The sequence below is a fragment of the Panicum virgatum genome, chromosome 9K (assembly GCF_016808335.1).
Source record: "Panicum virgatum strain AP13 chromosome 9K, P.virgatum_v5, whole genome shotgun sequence".
NCBI lineage: Eukaryota > Viridiplantae > Streptophyta > Magnoliopsida > Poales > Poaceae > Panicum > Panicum virgatum.
The window spans coordinates 15356420-15371691 of NC_053144.1; the positions used below are offsets into that span (position 1 = coordinate 15356420).

General features: G+C 45.4%; 1 protein-coding gene across 1 annotated transcript; it reads right to left on the reverse strand.

The window, feature by feature from the left end:
* Nucleotides 1-825: 825 nt before the first annotated feature.
* Nucleotides 826-3427, reverse strand: LOC120648540 (putative B3 domain-containing protein Os03g0621600). Its single transcript, XM_039925292.1, has 5 exons — nt 3308-3427; nt 2834-2973; nt 1934-2366; nt 1619-1845; nt 826-1451 (listed from the first exon to the last, which is right to left on the reverse strand). The coding sequence occupies exons 2-5, from the start codon at nt 2951-2953 to the stop codon at nt 1197-1199; spliced, it is 1035 nt and encodes a 344-aa protein (XP_039781226.1). The 5' UTR covers nt 2954-2973; nt 3308-3427; the 3' UTR covers nt 826-1196.
* Between the last annotated feature and the right edge of the window lie 11845 nt (nt 3428-15272).

Sequence of the window (15272 nt, forward strand, 5' to 3'; positions counted from 1 at the left end):
TTACAAAAAAGACATATATGTGAAATTCTTTCACGAAAAGGGCTAAATTGCAAAAATTGCGGGGAGGGGGCAAGTGAGTACGGGGCAGAGGACATGGGATACTGCGACGGAGATCCGGTGCAGACGTGCAGTTGTGCCGCTGACACGTGGGCCCCACGGCGCATGGGTCCACACGTCAGCGGCACAACTGCACGTGCAGTTACTGCACCGAATCCTCGTCCTGGATACTGGGCCTCCGGGCTTGTCCTTTTTTCTTTTACCAGGGGTAATTTGGTCTACTTGCTCATGTGTTAGCGGAAGAAAGTAACGGAACTGATGGTGGTGTCAAATAAAAATCAGATGTAGTGTCAAATGAGGAATTTTGAACTTTGGAGGGTCAAGAAAAGAGTTAGTAATTTTAGTAGTGTCAAATAAGAAATTTCCTCAACTAACAAACGACTCCCATCCAGATTGAAGCGCTAGCCTGCCCAAACTTTTTTTTTCTCGAAAAGCCTGCCCAAACTTTTAACGACTTCAATTTTTTTCCCGTGACAAAAAAAATATCTGTTATGTGTTTGGTCTGTTTTTTCTTTCTGATTCCAAAAAGGGCGTACCTTCTTTCAAGAGGGTGCTTTGCCACGACTCCTGTTGCACCGTGCTATACTGTTGCACCTTCTTTCAATATTTGTTTACATAGTTCCCTTGCTGTTTGTTGCAGTTTTATATACTATCCATTGCTACAGACTTCTTTGTACTGAGATTTCACGTGACATTACGGTAGCCAAAGGGGCAGTTTGGTCCTTTCACAGCTGATCAATTTAAAAAGGAGGTGCTAATCACAGGTAATCAACGTGTCAACGGTTTAGGTGGCAATTTACAGATTCACGTTATAGTTAACACACGCATCACAGGAATAATGCACGTCACAGTAGCAAATTCCTATAATCCATTACAACAGAAACAAAAATATTGATGGGCTAAAAACGAAGCTGCCTGAACTTCAGCACTACAAGAGCATCAATCATCCAATCAGGGCATAGGTAGATCATATACAGATAGTGTGTATCATCAGAGTATGCTGGACTCTTGTCAAGCATAAAAGCGTTGCCATCACCATTACAAAAGCTGGCTGCAGTGGCTGAACAGACTTATCTAGATCGTCAGAGTAAACCGCTGCAAAAGCTGGAACGCAACAGCAGGAAACATTTTGTCAAATCTCACTTTTCACAGACGATATGCACATTCATCGTGCACTTCTTGGTCTTCAGTAGCTCGAAGAGGCAGAGATCTCCCAGCCGTAAATTGTTGTCACGTACAAACCGTTTCCACCCTTTGCAAAGGTTTTGGAAATTGCGGTGGCCTCTTCGAACCCTAATGCGGCACATCACTTCCCAACTCTTGCCATGACAATGAAGCATCAACGTCCTCTCCCTGAACGGAAGATATGCTTCAGAATATTCTCCAGAGAAGCGCTGATCAAAGAAGGAAAGGGTTTAACAGGTCAAAATAATTGAAGTTCTATTTAAATCCCTCAAAGATTGTAATTTGTTCAAGGCATCTGGGAAGCTAAAACAACCTGCTAGCTAGAGGACGTGCATTTGCAATGAAATATAAGTTGAGGAACAAAATCCTCACTCACCATGCTTTGATGTTCCCCAGACACATTGGTCTTCTTCATGACACACACATAGATAGGGATTTCAGAACAAATAGCTCCGATTTTTTTCTTCAGTTGCTTCTTTTGAACATCAGTAAGGCTGGTGCGTCGTGGGAGGATGTAACTCGGAACAGAATGCGATTCGTGTTCCTCTGAAGATGTTGAACCTACAGAATGCGATTCATGTTCCTCTGAATATGTTGAACCTCCTATAACCAAACAAAAGAAACAGATGAAGCCATGATGTTGTAAATGCCCATTGATACTTCTAGGTTTGACACTTTGGCTCTTAATAACCTGATGACTTAGATGGGGAGCATGATGAACTGATATTAGCAATCTTACGCCCGTCCCTTTGCTTCCATGCCTTCTTTTTAGCCTCTGGTGTTTTCATGGGAAGATTAGTATAGTTGCTTGAAATGTCAATGGATTCTTCTTCTCTGTGTCTACCACTAATTGCATTTTCCGTGACAAAACATGGCAGTACTTTCTCACAGCCAGTAGCATCAAAGATCAGAACCTTCATTCGAGAAATCCCATCGTACTTGAATACCAAAAAGTCCAACATCTTCAAGCCATGGGCACTAACAAACGTCTCCCATCCAGATTGAAGCGCTAGTCTGCCAGAATTCTTTTCGACTTGAACATCAAAAGTATGGCCATGGGATTCAAGCTTAATACTTCTTGCTATTTTGCCTCTGAAGTGTAGGGCAAGTTTATCTGGCAAGAACTGCAGCAAATATATTGATACATAACAAAGCTCGTATGAGCTGAGGGGGCAGTATAAAACTCATTACTTTATTGAGAGTTTTGTTAATGTGATCACATTTCATTATCTTTTAAGAAGTGATGCACACCATCATCTAGCAGAAAACATATTTAGTTCCAAATGCAAAACTTTAGTAATTAAATAATACAGAAAAATTTCTTCAATCTAGCTTAATTAATTCAAGCTAATGGTTATGAAGGATTCCAATAAATAACAATGACATTTTTCTTGTAACGTATAAGCGATGTTATTGGAATTCATGGCTAACAAAATAGTCTTAGAGAGTACGTGGTAGAATACATTGGAAACACAACCATGGTATGAAATAACATTATTGAATCACTAACACAAAGTTACTCTGGTTCTGAGCAAGTAGAGATTCCACAGTTCACAAGCTAATATATATAGTGCCTGAGAAAATCGCTCACCAATCTTTTATGAAAATCACCAATCAAAACCTTGAAGAAATGCTTGTCTTGGTCATCTGTGTAAGCATTCCAGAAGTGACATGCTCCCTTCTCTTTGCATCCATTGCCGGGCTTTCTCATATTGGAATATGGAACGACACCTACATCAGAAACAACGAAGTTTCATAGCCCAGAAGTTGGAGAAGTTACCTCTTGAGAGAAAACAAAAAAGAAAGAGAACTTGCGACAGGCTATAAGTTACAGAGAAATGTTTTGCACATCCTATTTGCAATTTCTCATTCCATTTTTTAATGGAAGCACACCACATTTCTCGCATCACCTTGAAAAGAAAAATCACAGAAACTAAGAAAGGGGAACGAGAGAGCTAGAACTAGAAAGCACAATACTGAATAATGGATGCGTTGATCAAACGGACCTTGTGAAGACTAGCCAAAGGAAATCGTACGGAGGATTCAATGGACGAGGAGAGCTTACACTGGATTTACTGCAGTGCGGATGTGTTTTCTGCAGGAGAACAAGCAGTGCTCCTTCCGCTTCGTGCGTCGGTCTTCAGAGTTCAGAATGGCCCAGGGTAGAAAAGAGCCTTCTGGTCTTCTGGAACGGAGTTACCAATGCCCCAATTCCTGCTTAATTAGTGCGTGGATTAATGTCACCTACCACACGGGAGGAGACGTCCCGGCTTGGCCGGGCTCGGCGAGTCTAGAGTGTTCGACTTAGTTATTAAGACTGAAATTTGAGAACTGTGCTAGTGATGATATTTCTCTTATATTTTATGACATTTTGTTCTTCTCTCTACTCATACTATTCATATATGTTAGAAAATTTAATATACATGACACTACTATAACACACTCCTATTTAGATTGGGCATGTACAACAGTTTAGACAGGTGCGATCTATTTGACACATAGGCAGCTAAATAGATAGCTCTACAATGAATTGTCTATTTAGCTATCTGCATGATATTTAATATGTATTCTAGTTAGTGTTGTTTTGTATGGGAGCACATGCCAAAATTGTAGACGAAATAATAGACAACATACTATTTGCTCATTTAATGATGATCATATCAGCTCATTTTGCTTACGTGAACTCATATAGACCACTGTTATCTAACTGTTGTACTCCTACATTCTCTTAGAGTTTATTTTTTATTATTTTTGCACAGGGCAATATCTAGATGTACAAGAAGTGAAATGAACCAAAACCAATCAGAGACAATTGGTAAAGTATAGTGTATCTTTAGGCGCTGTTTGGGAGGGCTTCAGCTCCAACTCCAAAGCCGGCTTCTGCCGGAGCCCTCCAAAAAAATGTTTTTGGCAACGGCTCCAACCTTAAAGTACTTTGGAGCCCCTGAAATCGTGCTCATCGGAGCGGATTTGGTGAGGCGGAGCAACAAAACATGGCTCCGTCCGGCTCCCGCAGCTCTTCCATGCCTTTGCCATCCTTGCTCTCGGGTGGGCTCATCGGGGCGCGAATCGCGGGGAGGAGGTGCCGGCCGGCGGCGATCACCGGGGCGCGTGCCCCGTGGGGAGGAGGTGGCCGTCTGGCAGCGGTTGAGGGGTCGCTGCTACGGGGCTGGGGAGGAGGAGGCCGGCTGGCGGCGTGCGCCGGGGTGCATAGCGCATGGCTCGCGGGGGGAGGTGGTTGGCCGGCGGCCGTAGAGAGGAGGGGCCCGGCCGGCGGCCGCGGGGAGGAAGGAGCCAGCAGCAGCTGCGGGCAGGGGCCGCACGGAGAAGGGGGCCGGCGGAGATCGCCTGCAGGGGAGAAGGCTCGAGGCAGCGTTGTTTTGTCAAACATTTTTGAAAAGAACTTCAATTTTACCAGAGAAGCCGCTACACCGGAGAAGCCAGAGTCATTTTTGGAGGAGCAAGAGCCCTACCAAATATGCCCTTATTTTCTGCATTGCGAGCTCACCTCCCGTCGAAAAAGCTTGAAATGAAAGCATCTCTAAACACGGGAAATTGCATCTCGTTACACAGTGCTATCAGCGAAGCAATCCTATACAACATTTTATCCGCGAGAGAGACAAAAAAAGGACACAGCTAATTTACGGCCGGCCGTAAAATAGACCAGTCGTGCGGCCACCCCGACAATGGGTGTACGCAGAGACAGTGAGAGAAAAAAGTACATGCATGCTGTAAGCATCTAGGCCCTCTAGGTATGTTTCGATGATTAATGACAACCATTATTGTGACTAATGAGTTTGTATAGTTTAATGAATCATTAACGCTCATTTGGTCATATGTTAAAGAGGCCCCTAAATTTCATTATTCAAAAAGGCGATCTCGGTTTTCAACTCAATTATATAACAAGACTAAGGATCTTTCTAGTCCTAAGTGTCGCAAGGTTGAGAAGGACACTTAGGTTAGTATAGGTTTTATAGTTTTGTAGTGATCGCACTATTAAGAGGGGTTAAGGCCAAGTAACTTGAGCATGGACATGGTCAATTAAAAATGGATGCACACTATGGTCACTCAGGTTCCTAAAAGTTCAAATAAGTGGTTTTCAACTTATATCTCAAGAATATTTAGATTCTATTCAAGACTCAAATCAGAAAAGGCAAAATCAGAAGAAAAAAAAAAGTCTATACACCAGTTTAACCGACGACTCCAATTTTCTATACGTCGGTTAAACATAGTTAGCAGAGTCTGGACAAGTTCATACACCGGTTAAACCGATGATATTTGAAATTAATGTCGGTGCAGTTGTCCAGAAGGTTGGTTTTCTAGGGTGTTTCAAGGTTATATACACGGATTAAACCGACGAGATTTGAAATTAACGTCGGCGCATTTGTCCAGTGAGTTGGTTTTCCCAGGGATTTCAGAAGTTATACTCACCGGTTAAACCGACGATGCATTTGAGTTAACGTCGGTGCAGTTGTCCAGAGAGTTGGTTTTTCAGTTGATCAGTGGACAACTACACTCACCGGTTAAACTGATGATACGTCGGTTAATCTGCCCGAGTTGTAACGGCTAGTTTCCAAAAGGGGCAGTTTACATTCATCGGTTAAACCGACGCTGACAATTGGAGGATCGTCGGATTAACCGGCGTTGCGTACTTTTCTGGCAGCTTTTCTCCAACGGATCTATTCGTGTGAGCTATCTATATATACCCCTCCAATGGGTCATTTTGACCTCTCTTGACACCAGGCAATATTAATACACTCATACTATTGTTGAGAGCCACCTTGAGCTTCATCTCCCACACATTTGTTCATTCAATCATTCAAGAAGCAAGACTAAGGACTTGAGTAGAGAGAAACTTGTGTGCATCCGTTCTTGGTGATCGGTTCTTGCTCAAGTGAAGGCCCTAGCTTGTTACTCTTGGTGATTGACAGCACCTAGGCGATCTTGGTGATTGAGGTGTTTCTTCCGGAGCTTGCCAAGGATTGTGGGAGCCCGAAGAAGTTTGTACGTGGCTTGAGCTTCACCACGCCGGGATGGTGAACGGAGACTCTTAGTGAGCGCCCTCGTCTCGGTGACATGGGAGGTGACAAGACTCTTAGTGAGTGTCACAACGTGGATTAGGAGTGTGTGCCAACACATCGACACCACGGGAAAAAAATCCAGTTGTCTCTTGCCCACTCTCTACTTTCAAGCACTTATTTTCATGCAATTATTCATGTGCTTGACCTTAGAGATCATGACTTAGCTCTACCTTGCTTAGTTTCATATCTTATTGTTTTTTATAGCTTGTGTAGTTTGCTTAGTTAGCCAGTTGGTGAATTGAGCCTTACTAGCATTTGCATAGGTTAAGGTTGCTTTAATTGTTTTAGAAATTTGAAAAAGGCCCAATTCACCCCCCCTCTTGGTCCATCGATCCTTACAATTGGTATCAGAGCCTCGTTGCTCATTTGGATCATTAGCCTTCACCGCCTAGAGCTATGGTCAAGATGAGTGGTTCGTCTCCTCACTTTGAGGGCAAAAACTTTGCTTATTGGAAAGTTCGCATGACCGCATACCTTGATGCGATTGCCCCGAAGTGTGGTTAGCAACAGAGACCGGGTTCACCGGAACTCCCATATCGGAACAACTCAAGTGGAATGCCAAGGCTAGAAATGCAATTTTCGAAGCAATTAGTGAGGAAGTCTTTGCTAGAGTAAATGACATGGACTTGGCAAGTGATATTTGGAAAGAGCTAATTGAAATTCATGAAGACTCCACAAAAGTTCGTGAACAAAAATATCACTTGTTTAGAGTTAAGTATGATTCTTTTAGAATGCTAGCTCATGAAAATTGTAATGATATGTATTCTCGCTTGAATGTCATTGTCAAGGACATTAATGCTCTTGAACTATCTAAAATTGACAGTGGCTCCATCAACCGCAAGATTCTCATGCTCCTTCCGAAGCCCAAGTACAACATCATCAATGCTATGCTTCAAAAGGAAAATCTTGATACGATGGAAGTGGGAGAGCTTGTGGGCGAAATTCGCGCTCATGAAATGGGTATCCTTGATATGTCCGAAGAGCCAACTACAAGCAAGTCAATCGCTCTCAAAACCAAGGCCAACAAGCCCCGCAAGCTCAAGATGATCAAGCAAGAATCAAGCTCAAGCAATGAAGAGGATGCTCATCATAAAAGCTCATCCGATGATGAAGATGATGGAGAACTTACTCTCATGATGAGAAAGTTCACCCGCTTGAGTGACAAGATCTACAAGAAGGTTACAACTTTGACCCTAAAAGAAGAATGTTCCGGCCAAGGGAAGATGTTAAGAACAAAACATGCTACAATTGTGGAGAAAAAAGCCACATCTCTCCCGATTGCCCCAAGCCGGACAAGAGAAAGAAGGACAACAAGAGCAAGTATCGCCATGATTCAAGCTATGATGATGAAGATGAAAAGAAGAACAAGAGCAAGAAACTTGGGAAGAAGAAGAACCACGACAAGAAGACCAAGCTCTTCCCAAAAAAGAAAGGCCACACCAAGAGAAGCTTCTTGGTGGAAAAACAAGAATGGGTGACCGATGTCTCATTAAGTGAAGATTCAAGTGATGAAGAAGACATCATCACCATCGCCCTCACCAATGAAAAACCACCGCTACCTCCGCCTCCCATGTGCCTCATGGCAAAAGGTAACACAAAGGTATGTGAGGTGGATAGTGATAGTGATGATGAGCTTGACCCTTATGAGTTTACTAACCTCATTAATGAGTATACATCCGTTATCAAGAGGGAAAATGGCAAAGTCAAGATTCTTGAGAGCACTCATGCCAAGTTAGAGCTTGCCCACTCCGATTTGCTTGGCAAGTACAATGACTTGCTCAAAAAGCACAATGAGTCACTTGTACTTGCTAAGCAAGTTGAAGAGAGCCACAAAAAACTTGAACAAGAGCATAGGGAGTTGGCTCAAAAATATCAAGAACTTGAATTTGCCTATGAAGCAATTGATCCAAGTCTTGAGAACTCTTTCAATGAAAATATTGAAAAGGTCAATGCTTCTACTTCATGTGATGACCTACTCATTGATGCAAGTGCTACTAATGTTGTGCCCAAGCTTGCTCCTTCTAGGGAAAAGGAATTGATGGATCAAGTGGCAAGCCTCAAGAGTAGTGTGGAGAAGCTCTCACGAGGAGAATACATCCACAAAGAAATTCTATTCAACAATGCTCGTGACTATGGCAAGAGAGGTCTTGGTTCATTTCCGGAGCCAAATCAAGTCACTACTCCTTCTCCGGAGATCAAGACTAGCTTCATCAAGGAAGTTGGTTCATATTGCCAACATTGCCAAGTCACCGGGCACCACACTAGGGAATGCACCTTACCATCACGTCCTCTTCCCACTTTACCAAAGAATTACTCATCAATGTTTCAAAATAACTATTTTCTTTTGAGTAAAGTGAAGGGCAAAGTGGATGCCAAATTCATTGGCAAAATCACTAAGGAGTCAAAGAAGAAGCTCCCCAAGTAACTTTGGGTCTCAAAAGCTCTTGTCACACATGTGCAAAGCCCAAAGCTTGTTTGGGTTCCAAAAACTCAAAAGTGAATTCTCATGTGTGTAGGTGAACTATAAAACCGGTGGAAAACATTGGGTACTTGATAGCGGTTGCTCTCAACACATGACCGGTAATGATAGCATGTTCACCTCTCTTGAAGACCCCGGCGATCATGAACATGTCACCTATGGTGATAACTCAAGGGGAAAAGTTTTAGGTTTGGGTAGAATAGCAATTTCTAAAGATTTATCCATTTCTAATGTCTTGTTTGTAGAATCACTTAGTTTTAATTTTATTTCTATTGCTCAATTATGTGATCTTGGACTAACGTGTACCTTTGACAAGAATGGTGTTGTAGTAACTCTTGAAGAAGACAAGTCATTGGTATTCACAGGATTTAGGCATGGCAACATTTACTTGGTGGATTTCTCTTCAAAGCAAATAAGCTCCATGACATGCCTCTTCACCAAGTCGTCTCTTGAGTGGCTTTGGCATAGAAGAATTGCTCATATTGGCATGAGCAACCTTAAGAAAGCCCACAATAGAGGGATGATCACCGGCTTGAAGGACGTCACATTTGACAAGAACAAATTATGTAAAGCATGTCAAGCCGGAAAGCAAGTTGCAACACATCATCCTATCAAGACGATGTTGTCTACCTCCAAGCCGCTCGAGCTACTTCACATGGATCTTTTTGGTCCAACTACATACAAGAGCATTGGTGGTAACCTCTATTGCCTAGTAATCGTTGATGATTTTTCACGTTATACTTGGGTCATGTTTCTAGGCGATAAGGGTGAAACTCTGGAAGTCTTCAAGACATTTGCAAGAAGAGCTCAAAGGGAGTACAACTCCCCAATTGTGAAGATCCGGAGTGACAACGGCACCGAGTTCAAAAATATGAAGATTGAAGAATGGTGCGATGAAGAGGGCATCAAGCATGAGTTCTCCGCCACCTACACGCCTCAATAAAATGGAGTGGTGGAAAGAAAGAACAAGACACTAATCACTCTAGCAAGAGCTATGTTGGATGATTATGGCACGTCCGAGAAGTTTTAGGCGGAAGCAATTAATGCGGCTTGCCATGCATCCAACCGAGTGTATCCCCACCGACTCCTCAAGAAAACGCCATATGAGCTCATCACCGGGAAGAAACCAAATATATCCTACTTTCGAGTCTTTGGTTGCAAATGCTTCATTTATAAGAAGAAAAGGCTCGGTAAGTTTGAAAGTAGATGTGATGAAGAATTCTTTCTTGGTTATGCATCAAACTCCAAAGCATATAGAGTATTCAATCAAACCTCCGGGTTAGTTGAAGAAACATGTGATGTGGAGTTTGATGAATCTAATGGCTCCCAAGAGGAGGTTATTGGCTATGACAATGTAGGTGATGAGGAAATTGATAAAGCTTTGAAGAAGATGTCCATTGGGGATATCAAGCCGGAAGAGGTGCATGAAGGCAATGATCAAGGGGGAGGACCTTCCTCGTCTACACCAAGCACCTCCATGGCACCCCAAGTGGATGAAGATAAAGAAAAAGATGATCCGCAACCTCAAGAAAGTGTTCCAACGCCAACACCCCAAGTCCAAGAACAAGAAGAGCAAAATATTCCACCACAAGCACAAGTCATCCATGATCCACCTCAACAAACATCCATGCATGAACCGCTAGTGAAGCATGGTTGTATCTCCAAGGATCATCCAATGGATCAAATCATTAGTAGTCCTTCCAAGGGAGTAAGAACTCATTCCAAGCATGCTTCATTTTGCGAATATTACTCGTTTGTTTCTTGTATTGAATACACTAGCATAGAGGAAGCACTTGAGGACTCGAATTGGGTGATGGCCATGCAAGAAGAATTGAACAACTTCACCCGCAATGAAGTTTGGGTCCTCGAAGCTCCTCCGAAAGACAAGAACATCATCGGCACTAAGTGGGTCTTCCGAAACAAGCAAGATGAACATGGGGGTGGTGGTACGCAACAAAGCAAGACTTGTGGTAAAAGGGTTTTCTCAAGTCGAAGGTTTGGATTTTGGTGAAACTTTTGCTCCGGTCGCAAGACTTGAAGCTATCCGCATCCTTCTTGCTTACTCTTCACATCACAATATCAAATTATATCAAATTGATGCGAAAAGTGCATTCTTAAATGTCGTTATTAACGAACTTGTTTATGTTGAGCAACTTCCCGGGTTTGAAGATCCGAGGAATTCTAACCATGTATATAGGTTGCACAAGGCACTCTATGGGCTCAAACAAGCTCTAAGGGCTTGGTACGAGAGGCTTTGTGACTTCCTAATCATGCAATGCTTCAAGATCGGGAGGGTGGACACCACATTGTTCACAAAAGACATCAACGGGGATCTTTTCATTTGTCAAATCTATGTTGACGATATTATCTTTGGCTCAACTAATGATTTACTAAGCCATGAGTTTGCTACCATGATGTCTAGGGAATTCGAGATGTCCATGATCGGCGAATTGACCTTCTTCCTTGGTTTTCAAGTCAAACAATTGAAGGAAGGGACATTCATCCATCAAGAAAAGTATACTAAAGATATCTTGAAGAAGTTCAAGATGGATGAATGCAAGCCGATCAAGACACCCATGGCAACCAATGGGCATCTCAACTTGGATGTGGATGGTAAACCGGTTGATCAATCCATCTATCGTTCTATGATAGGGTCTTTGCTTTACCTTACCGCATCTAGGCCCGATATAATGTTTAGTGTGTGCTTGTGTGCCCGCTTTAAAGCAAACCCAAAAGAATCACACCTCTCGGCTGTGAATAGGATCCTTCGGTATCTCAAGCACACCCCAAGCATAGGCTTGTGGTACCCCAAAGGCGCTAGCTTAGATCTTTTGGGATACTCGGATTCGGATTTTGCCGGAAGCCGTATGGATCGCAAGAGTACTTCCGGGGGTTGCCACTTGATTGGGCGTTCTCTAGCTTCTTGGTCGAGTAAGAAGCAAAATTCCGTGGCTTTGTCCACCGCGGAAGCGGAATATATAGCGGCCGGTGCATGTTGTGCCCAAATCCTATATATGAAGCAAACCCTTTTGGACTTTGGTGTGAAACTAGATAGGATACCACTCCTTTGTGACAATGAAAGTGCCGTAAAAATTGCCAAAAATCCGGTTCAACACTTTCGCACAAAGCACATTGATATTCGCCATCACTTCTTGCGTGATCACGAAGCTAAGGGAGACATATCTCTTCAAGGTGTGAGATCCGAGGAGCAATTGGCGGATATATTCACAAAACCATTAGACGAGAGTACATTTGTTAGGCTAAGGAATGAGCTAAATGTATTAGATGCGGCAAACGTCATGTAAGTTGCCATGTCATATAGAAAAATGCATAAATATAGGACACTTGTCTAACCATTGTAAGATAGTGATGAGCATGGGTTTAGCTAGAGGTGGTGGTCCACTTGTTTTCCTCTAGGCTTGTAGAAAGGCTCATCATGAAGAAGCTTCCCGTGGGTTCAAACTTGAGAAGTAGAACTTAAATTCTTGTTATGCATTTCTTGTCATATAGATGTGCACTTCATGTTTACTCTTCTTGCACATGTGGTTATAGCTTGCATCATCATTGCATGCGTAAGGGTCACAAAGGAGATCACTTGATGAAAATGAGACTTGTTTCATATACAAGATCTTAATTCATGAAAAGTGAAAAGAGCAAAGTGTTAGGTGCGTTATTGCCTAGTGAGTCATGCCATGATGAGTTTGAAGCTCTCTATCTTCAATATTCCTATGACATGGCTCATACATTTTATTTGGCGCTTTGTCTCGCTTTGCGGCTTTTCCTTGTGTTTGAAAAGAAAAACTACTAAGCTCTATGCTATCCTAACTATTTTGAGGGGTAAAGTCGCCTATGCAAGTCCATTAACTTGAGTTTAGTTGAATTTTAGAAGTTTATTGGACTTAGCATAGAAGAGTGAGCTGAGTGAAGGTTTTTCGGGTTCACCGGTTAAACCGACGCTTAATGGAACAACATCATCGGTTTAACCGGTGTTACTAAGTTCTGTCTCAGCTCAGCCAAATCCAGGCGTTCAACCGGCGTATGCAAAAGTCACATCATCGGATCAACCGGTGAACGTAATGAAGGTCTGACCTAGCAATCAACCGGTGATAGTAGTGTTCAACTGGCGAGTTCAAAATGCATATCGTCAGATCAACCGGCGTTCAGATGATTTTCTGCTGGAGTCTCGGGTGAACTGAACCGATGCATTGACCGGCGTTCTAAACCTAATCATCGGTTTAACCGGCGTTAAGGAAAAACACGGGGCCCACCTGTCATATATGTTTCTTGCCCGCGCCGCCGGCCCCTGTTTTCTTTCTCTCTTCACGCCGCCGCGCCCCCGCTCGCCCACGCTCAAGCCGCCGCCACCGCGCGCCATCCACGCCACCACGAGCCATCTACACCGCCTGCGCACCGCTCACACACAGTTTGTGCCCGCGCCGCTCCACACCGCCACCGCCGCCGCCACGCGCGCCGTGCGCCTCAGCGCCGCCCCCACGCGCTCAGAGCTGCCACTGCGGACACCTCACGCCGTCCACGCAGCAGCGCTTGCAAGCCATTCACTTTGCGCCGCAGCCAACACCCTCACTCAGTGCGCGCAAAGTGTTCGACATTTTGCCTGACCAAGATGGGCCGCGAGAAGAGGAAGGGGAAGGAGGTCGTGGTCGAGAAGCCGGTCCAAAAGCAGACCCGCGCAGAGAGAGAGAGGCCGAGAGGGCCGAGATGGTGGCCAAGGCCGTCGAGGAGCAGGCGTCAGGCCGTGCTTGTCCGTTTGCAATTCGGGAGGAGCCAGCCGGAGGCAGAGGCAGAGGCAGGGGTATGGGCAGGGTCCGAGGTGCCAGGGCCACCAGGGCCACTACACAGCAGACAGAGGGCGATTCGTCCGAGGGGGAGCCGACAGCTGCAGATTCAGACGCAGATTCAGAGGCAGCACAGTCAAAGCAGTCCCAGGAAGAGAGTGCTCAGGGGTCACCGACTCTGCGATGTTCTGGCCGCACTCGGCAGACGTCCCCAGGAGCAGAGTCTCCACCAGCGACCGAGTGTCGCACCGGGCCCAGGACGCGAGGTGGTCACCAGCCACAGGTGCCTCGCAGGACAGCAGCAGCAGCCCGTAGAGCCGAGGCCCTAGAGGCCGAGCGCGCAGTATTCAGGATGGATATAGTAGTGTGTCTGGAGCCAGGTGTGCTACTCCAGAACTTGACCAAGGCCAATGCGGCGAAGGTCAAGAGGCTCAGGTGGAGTGTGTCAGAGGAGGACTGGTTCCCCATGACCCGTGACAGCAGTGTTGACCGTAGGTTCTGGATGCTTCTTCAGGCCAGTTTCTACGAGACCTATCAGAGGCGGGGCCACAGGATCTTCCCGCACAAAGTGCTAGACTGGGTTTCACTGAGGACAGCCACAGGGGGAGCTGACGTTAGAGAGCACTTTGCACACTTTAGAGGTATGCCCAGGCTACTTGAGATGGAGCAGAACAGATATATAGAGGACTGGGTCAGAGTGTTCTATGCCACAGCCTGGATAGCTCCCGAGCGCAGAGCCGTGCACTTCGTGTTTGGAGGCCAGGTCTTTGGTCTGTCGAGGGCGACCATTGCAGGGATCCTTGGAGTCCATTTGGTCGATGTCTCCCTGCACGAGATGGTATACGGAGACGCAGATCCACCGCGCAGAGCGATGATTGGCGGGATTGCACCTTCTCACGAGGCGATCTCTCAGTGCTTCCGCCAGCCGTTTCCAGCCTCATATGCCAGAGTTCCCAGCCTGCTGACCCCAGAGGCGTACGCAGTTCACATGGCACTCCGGAGGACTCTGTTACCGAGGAGTGGCTACCCAGAGGGGTTCACAGGCCTGCAGTAGCTGCTACTACTTCACATCCTCACTCATGAGCCTTTCGACATAGTGGATTTTCTTCTGGCTGAGATCGAGGATGTGATCACTGATGGGATGGGTGTTGTACGTCAGTTTCCTTATGCTCACTGGATCAGTTATATCTACTCTATGATCGTGCCAGCTGCGTCACCCATCAGTGCAGTTTACCGTCAGGACGAGGCCCCCAGGTTCCCGGTCTACCGTCCCACAGCACCACAGGACAGGAGGAGGGGCAGACAGGCAGACAGAGCTGCTATGGCACGACTGTCACCTGAGGCGCAGGCCCGAGTGGCACAGGAGGACGAGGCACTACTAGCTGCCGAGGCACAGCTTCCCGGAGGAGATGATGAGATTCACTGGTCTGAGCTTGAGTCAGACTCGTCCGAGGATGTCGAGTACTTTCCTGCAGCACCAGCCAGTCACGACCACGAGGCAGGAGGGTCCAGAGAGCCAGCTCCTTTGTCACCAGCAGCTGCTACTGTCTCAGAGTCCCAGGTGACTCAGCCGTCCGAGCTTACCTCTCTCCTTCAGCAGCTTGTCACTCAGCAGAGAGAGGATCGGATCGCACAGGAGGAGGCCAGGAGAGCCCATGAGGCTCAGCTTGTAGC